The sequence below is a fragment of the Octopus bimaculoides genome, chromosome 1, assembly GCF_001194135.2.
Source record: "Octopus bimaculoides isolate UCB-OBI-ISO-001 chromosome 1, ASM119413v2, whole genome shotgun sequence".
Taxonomy (NCBI): domain Eukaryota; kingdom Metazoa; phylum Mollusca; class Cephalopoda; order Octopoda; family Octopodidae; genus Octopus; species Octopus bimaculoides.
Window position 1 is genome coordinate 184481640 of NC_068981.1, and position 8414 is coordinate 184490053.

An 8414-nucleotide genomic window follows, 5' to 3' on the forward strand; every position below is an offset into this window, starting at 1 on the left:
TGTGTGTGTGTGTGTGTGTGTGTGTGTGTGTGTGTGTGTGTGTGTGTGTGTGTATCCATGTGTATGTGTTTGCCCACCATCATTTCACAACTGATGTTGGTGTGTTTATGTCCCCATAACCTAGCAGTTCAACAAGAGACTGACAGAATAAGTACTAGGGGTTGATTTGTTTAAATAGCTGCAGTCTAATGACTGGAGTGAAACAAGTAACAGAGTATTGAAGATTGAAAAGCTTACCTGAGTAATTTTACAAGAGCTGGAATACCTCCAGATTTAAATATAGCCAGAAGTCCCTGTCTATGTTGTGAGAGGCTATGGAGAACTGCAGCTCCATAACGAGTGGTTTCAAAATCATTTGTATTATTCATGGCTCGTACAAGAGCCGCAACCATTTGTGGAGAATTAAGGATAACATGCCGGCTAGCATCATTTCTGGTTAAGTGGTGTACAATGACAGCGGCGCGAGCAACGACCACTTGGTCCTCATCGTTCAACAACTTAATCAGCTCAGGAACAGCAAAAGTGGCCAGGTCAGCATCATTCTAGAGAGAAGAATACAAAAAAAATATAAGAACTTAAAATTTTGGAGGTATGTTTCAGTCAGTAAGATGGCAACATCTATCTATCTATCTTATATATATCATCATCATCATCGTTTAATGTCCGCTTTCCATGCTAGCATGGGTTGGACGATTTGACTGAGGACTGGTGAAACCGGATGGCAACACCAGGCTCCAATCTAAATTTGGCAGAGTTTCTACAGCTGGATGCCCTTCCTAACGCCAATAATAATAATAATAATAATAATTTTAGGGATAAAAATCCAAAATTACAGGTAAAAACTCAATTAAAATCAATTTATTAAAAATTAAAATTAAATTAAGTTTCACAGTATTAAATATATATAAATATATAGTTTTAGGGAAAAGAACCAAGGTTCATGAACTCATTGATGAAAATCCACTGTCACATATAGAAAGATTAATAAGTAAAAGCACACTAAATAAGTATAATATAATACAAAGTAAATGTCATTATATATATATATATGTATATATACACACACACACATACACATATACATACATACACACATCCAGGCCTACTCCCCATTTTTTTTTTAGGAGGGGGTAGCCACAAGATACACATCAGGCATTTCATTCATTTCCCAGCTCAGTCCTGGGTATGACTATAAATTACATCCAGCAATGGGACCATGGGGTCCTGGCTTCAGGGTTTGAGGAGTGTGGAACCACCTCTTAGCCACTATCGTTCCCAGGTCTACTCTCACCCGGAGTGGTAGCACATGTAAAGGTCCCAGCTATGGGTTAACTAACAATACACCCCCACCTGAAAATGAGGTGGGGGGGGAACAGGGCAGTAGAATGCAGTTGTTGTATTCCCTGCGTGGCATAAGAGGCGATTAAAAGGGGCAGGAACTAGGGGGCTGGGAATCCTCTCCTAGTAAATCTACATTCCTAAAAGAAAACGGCAACATCAACACCAAACAAATTTGATTCAACCAAGTCACCATAGTGTAAACAGGTACCATATATGCCAGCTTATAAGATGAGCTATTTTTATTCTTAAATGTAACAAAAAACTGCCATAGTAAGAATGGGGCACCAAGTGGACAAGTATATGATGAAACATTGGATTTGTTTTTTCTCCACAAAATACGCTTGTAAAGTAGGGGTGCATCTTATAAGCTGCAGCAAATATGGCATGTTGCTTTTGTATTGAAGGTGGTATTTACCTGATAGTTAATGAGATTAGCAACTGCATGCTTCAACATCTGTGACGGTTCAGCCAATCTTTGCACAGCTGTTGGTTGATCAGGGTGGATCTGAGTTGAAGGGATTTGTATGCCTTCCTCTAGAGTTTCTGGAAACATAGCAGCTCTCACTCTTTGTGATCTGGTCTGATTCAGTTGTTGGTTCATCTCTTTAATGGTAACAAGAGTATTGAGAATAATTAGTTGGGAAAACATACCAAAAGTAAGTCTCATGAAAATAGGAATGATTATAATAATGGGTTTCCGCCACCATAATTTTTGATGAATGTTAATATTTTCTTTAAAATAAAATGTTTGAATAATTCACCCCTGGAAATGTGGGTGTTTTGTTCAATATCCTGAAACAACCCTTATTTAGGGGTCTTTTGAGCAGGATAGGTTACTCAACCTGAACAAAATTCTAACTGGGTCCCACCTGTGAGGTCGTGCTGTTTATCTTGATATATTATGTTGTGCATATATGGTTGTGATGCATGTGCCCAGTGTACCCTTAACAGATGGGTAGTCATGATGGGTATATTGGGCTTCATGTATTTGTACCCCAGTGTCACTGATGGCATGCACTGCTCTCTTAGTCAACAATAATAATATTCATTTCAAATTTTGGCACAAGGACAGCAATTTTAACAACGATTCTATTATAGGTGCAAGTCCTGAAATTGGGTGGCGGAGAATTAGTTGATTACGCAGATCCCAGTACTTGACTGGTACTTAATTTATTGACCCTAGAAGGATGAAAAGCAAAGTCGACTTCAGTGAAATTTGAACTCAGAATGTAAAGACAGACGAAATACCGCTAAGCATTTTGCCTGGCATGTTAACGATTCTGACAGCTCGCTACCTTAATAATAATCCTTTCTACTGAAAGCACAAGGCCTCAAATTTGGGGGAAGGAATTAAGTCAAATACATTGACCCCAGTATGCAACTGGTACTTAATTTATCAACCCCGAAAGGATGAAAGGCAAAGTTGACCATGGCGCAATTTGAACTCAGAACGTAGCAACAGGTGAAATATCGCTAAGCATTTCATCCAGATGGTGCTTACGATTCTGCCAGCTCGCTACCTTGATAATAATAATAATAATAATAATAATCCTTTCTACTGTAGGCACATGGTCTGAATTTTTTGGTGGAGTTGGTGATTGGGTGTGTGCGTGTGTGTGTGTGTGGGGGGGTAGTGGGTTACATTGGCTAGTACTTTATAATATTAAGCCCAGAAGGATGAGTGGTTAAATCAACCTCAGCAGGATATGAACTCCGAACATACAGAGTCAGAAGAAATGTCTAAGCATTTTGTCTGACATACTAATGGTTCTGCCGGCTTGCTGCCATATAGCCATTTTTAATAACAACAACAACAACAACAATCATTTAACAGCTGTCTTTTATTCTGGTTAGGCTGGATGGTTTGACAGGAGTTTGAAAACTGGAGAGCTGTACCAGGTTCCATTGTCTTCATTGGCATGGTTTCTATGGCTGGGTACCATTATTCTTAATGCCAGCCAATTTACAGAGTGAACTGGGTGCTTTTTATGTGGCACCAACACTAGCAGGGTCGCCAAGTAACTTGCAAGACGAAGACCTCTCAGCTAGGAGAGGAAGTGGAACCGCAGGAATAATAATAATAATAATAATAATAATAATAATAATAATCTACAATGTTATGTTCATCATGATTGTATGTTATGGTTGTAAGAACCCTAACTGTGTGACAATATTGAGGACATGAATGAAATCTTTAACGTAATAAAATAATGCAATTCGTGACCTGACTTTTTGTCCGATGTCACTTTCCTCACATCTTTTTGTCCAATTTTAAATAAACTCTTTAGAAAACAAGGTGAATACCAAAATCAAATAATCATTGAGAATTCTATTTATAGGATTTGTTGTTGGACAAAAAAGACGTGGTTTGATGAAGTGACATCTGACAAAAAGACATAGCACCAATGTAATTTACACATCAAAATAGAAACCAGAACACCAACAAGGAAGCAGCAGTCTATATAACCCCAAATACTAAGTTATTGTTTGGAATACAGTGTCGTAGCTAAAACAACATGAATGTATAATATTCTACTTGAAAGACAAGAAACCAGCTAATTTGGGTGTTGCTACTTTCTGAAAAAGCATGAAAATATTGGTAAAGGTTATTCTAATTAATTGCACTAGCTGAACAATTTAATGGATGGTATTTGCAAATATTTTGACAACTGCAGCAGATGAACAAGTGCATTGTAATTTAGAGTGATGTAACATAAATGATCTGGGTTTCCAGTAGGTTGCTGGTTTGTCTGTTCCCACAAAGCTTTGTTTATGAGTGTGTCTTACCATCTCTCTTGAAGGGTCAGTCTCCAACATGACAAAGCAAGACCTCTGCTGGACATCCCAAGGGAGAAACACAGCAGGCCAAAAGCCATGGTGACAGTCCATAGAAACTGAAATACTGGCTGCAACTACAACTGGGGGCAATTGCAAACTATTGTTAAAGATCAAGACAGATGGAGATCTCTTGCTGATGTTCCACATGGAATTAAAGGATTAAAAAGAGGGAGCATAGATGATGCTTGGAGTGCAGAAAGAATTTGGTACTATGAAGTGAAAAATGCATAGTTTGATAGACTTACCATCAACTTGTTCCTGAGTAAAACCTTGGTTAAATCCTTGATCCCAATCAAACATCATTCGGTTATTATCCATGTTCTCTTCTTCCATTTCCTCTCCATGGCCTTTGCTGCTGATGGAGGGGGCCTAAAACAACAGAATTACACGTAAAGTAAATCACTGTTTCATTTGAGCATTTAAATAATAATCCCATGAGTAGTGAAAAAGAAATAAAATCTATAATTAACACAATTAAGCCTTGAAATTGCTTGCAAAACTGAAAACTAACTCTCTCTCTCTCTACACACACAGATATATATATATATAATTATGTGTATTTCTTCTATCTTAATGAATAAAAATTCTTCTGATAGAATAAATGGGTTAATAGAAACCAATGTAGCAAAGAACACAAAATAACTGTGGTTTAGTTCCTGTTTTTAAGGCAGGAACTCCTTGAAATTTTGGGTATTTGAGTATATTTAAGAATTTAAGGATTGGAGAAAACGCATGTTATAATTGCATACTGATGAGAAGGTTACAATTTTAATATCAAAGACCCCTATGGATCACACAGGTTGTAATCCTTTGAAACATATGTAGGAATAAAGTATGCAATTATAACATGCGTTTTCTGCAACCCTTAAATTCTCAGAGAGAGAGAGAGAGGGGGGGGGGGTAGTCAGAATTTTGGATAATTATTCATTTAGCGTTTCATCTCAGAAATAGCTAATATTTTTCAAGATTCTATGGAACAAGATGAAAGTGCTAAATAAAAAAAATCAAAATTCTTACTACCTCATTTTTCTTAACTATGTCAAATCTGTACACCACTTCAAACAGTCTATACACACACACAAGTTGCTTTATGTTAGACTTATGAAGAAAGGAGTGCTCAACAGATGTTGTACAGAAGGATACATCTTTCTTTTTCATTGAAACTGAGAAATAGTCTCACAACTTAAATTTCACACCAATGCAATCTTTGTAACTTGAGCCACAAGACAAAACTCTCAGCTTCAGTTTCAACAAACAAAACACAACACACACATGCATCACTCTATCGACCAGATTACTGGAAGTTAAACACTGTGGGTCACAATGCACTTTCTCACATTGTAGCTTTTCCAAAGATGCCCCTCACCCACCTGCTGGATAGGCAGTCAAGCTCACATTCCTCCTGAGCAGAATGCTAGTACATTGCAGAGTGACCCACTTACGGGGGAGTGGACTGGAGCAATGTGAAGTAAAGCATTTCGCTCAAGAACACAACACCCCGCGGGCCTCAGAATTGAAACTATGATCACAAATGACCCCAGTGTTGAAAACAAAGTTGACTTCAGCAGAAATATATATATACAGTAATCCCTTGACCATCATGGGGGTTACGTTCCCAAACCCCCCAAGATGGGTGAAAATCTACAAAGTAGAAACAGTACTGTACTGTATATTTTAAAAATTATTTTTATAATTTGTATATACCTATTTTATTATAAATGCAAAACAACACCACAAAAGAATTGACATAAGCTTAAATAATAAATCGCAATATGGCAGGAGATTACTATATATATAACTCAAAGAAATTCCAACTTTGATTTTTCACGTTTTATTTACAATCTTATAATAATATAATGAAATGATTGAATATTAAATGTCCATTCTGATTGAGCTAGTACTTTCGTGCATTAAACTATGCCATCTTCAGGTTCATGTAGTAGTGGTGAGTTATGTTTTACTATTTACAACAGTAAATATACACAGTTGTAAATTGTAAAACATAAGTGTCACCACTACTACACGAACCTGAAGATTGCATAGTTTAATGCATGAAAGTACTAGTTCAATCAGAATGGACATTTAATATTCTATCATTTCATTATATTATATTATAATACACAATCACACACACCCGTGTGTATATACATACACACATATACACACTGATAATAAAAGATATAGTGCAGTGAGAAATACCAACCTGTGTTGTGGCACCTGAATGGATGCCAGAATCAGTAAGGTACTGATTTTGTTGCCACATCATTGTCTGCTGTTGTTTGTTTTCCATCGGCATATTGGACAAGTCCATGTAGCTATTGCCACTACCACTGTGGCTCACTGGAAAAGAAACAAAAATAAATAATAAATAAATAATGGGGTCAACATGAGAAACTTGTTTAAGGATCAATGCAAAACAACACCGAGTGAAGAAAAAAACCGAAAGAAGCAAAACCTATGTTTGCATATATTACATTCAATAACAACTGAATAGTGAAAAGTGTGTGTATATATATAAGAGTGTAGACTTGAAATGTCAAAAGACTTCTTCCATTTTCCCTGAGTGTCAAACTAATACACTTTGTTGTTCCCTTACTTGTCTGTCTTGTTTTTGTATAATTTTAACCATATATATATATATATATATATATATATATATGTATGTATATGCCTAGCAAATATAGGGTTGATAGCTTAATTATATAACACGATCAGATCAACTGACACAACTGGCTACAAACTGCTTCCCATGTTATTGTGTTTTATGTAATTAAATATACAGAAAAATGATTGTAACCAATAATATTTATAAGGTTAGGCTTTATTCCTCCTGTTGTTACTCAGAATACTCTCTCTTTACTTGTCTCAGTCATTTGACTGTGGCCATGCTGGAGCACCACCTTTAGTTGAGCAAACCAACTCCAGAACTTATTCTTTGTAAGCCTAGTACTTATTCTATCGGTCTCTTTTGCCGAACTGCTAAGTTACAGGGACAGACACACAAACATATATAATATATATATATATATATATATATATATATACATATATTCAACGGGATTCTTTCAGTTTCCGTCTACCAAATCCACTCGCAAGGCTTTGGCCGGCCCGAGGCTACAGTAGAAGACACTTGCCCAAAGTGCCACACAGTGGGACTGAACCCGGAACCATGTGGTTGGTAAGCAAGCTACTTACCACACAGCCACTCCTGCGCTATTATATTTATTAATTATATAATTATTCAGTGGAATGATACAGAAGTGACTCAAAGGCCCAGAGTTTTGTATATGGAAAATATCTACACACAGATGCACATGCACTGAATTCTATTTCTCATATTTGTTCCACCAGCCCCTTTTGCTGTTTGTATATGTAATCTTTGTTTTAACATCCACTTTTCCATGCTTGCATGGGTTGGACACTGATCATCAAGGCAGATTTTCTATGGCTGGCTGCCCTTGTTCCCAGTCCTCACTGCCAATGTTTCCCCATTGCCAGACATGTTTTCGCAGAAAACTGGGAATAAATGACACTGGTTACATGATGTTGAAACTCATTCACAACCATATGATGGCAAAGACACATGCACACACACCCACGAAGGGCTTTTTGCAGTTTTTATCTACCAAATAGACTCAGAAAACTTTGCTCAGTCTGGGGCTACAGTAAACAACACTTGCCCAAAGTGCCACACAATGGGACTGACCACCAAACTTTGTAGTTGGGGAGAAAATTACTTAACCCCAAACCATGCTTGCATATGTGTATATGGGTGTGTGTGAAGTAAGAATTCAGCTGAAAGATTTTTATTAGCACCTGAGCACAGTATGCAATAAGTTTGTTATGAAGCAAGTCTGCAATCTGAAGGAACACTCCGTCGGTTATGACGACGAGGGTCCCAGCTGATACGATCAACGGAACAGCTTGCTCATGAAATTAACGTGCAAGTGACTGAGCAATCCACAGACACGTGTACTCCCCCCAATGTAGTTCTCAGGGAGGCTCAGCGTGACAAGGCTGGCCCTTTGAAATACAGGTACTACTCATTTTTGCCAGCTGAGTGCACTGGAGCAACGTGAAATAAAGTGTCTTGCTTAAGGGCACAACGCATCGCCAGGAATCAAACTCATGACTGAAAGCCAAATGCCCTAACCACTAAGCTACACACCTTCATCTGCAATCTAAACATAATTCGAGATGGAAAAATAATATACAGAGAAAAAAGAAAGTAAAGC

At 37.4% G+C, this 8414-nt stretch overlaps 1 protein-coding gene across 6 annotated transcripts in view; it reads right to left on the reverse strand.

Annotated features, from left to right (window-relative positions):
• Nucleotides 1-8414, reverse strand: part of LOC106873176 (catenin beta) — an 81790-nt gene that overhangs the window by 17709 nt on the left and 55667 nt on the right. For all 6 annotated transcript variants that reach the window (XM_052973244.1, XM_014920407.2, XM_014920409.2 and 3 more), the window contains exons 3-6: nucleotides 6383-6519; nucleotides 4425-4548; nucleotides 1757-1944; nucleotides 238-542 (exon numbers count right to left, since the gene is read on the reverse strand). In XM_052973244.1, the coding sequence (XP_052829204.1) occupies nucleotides 238-542; nucleotides 1757-1944; nucleotides 4425-4548; nucleotides 6383-6519 (754 nt within the window). The remainder of the gene's footprint in view (nucleotides 1-237; nucleotides 543-1756; nucleotides 1945-4424; nucleotides 4549-6382; nucleotides 6520-8414) is intronic.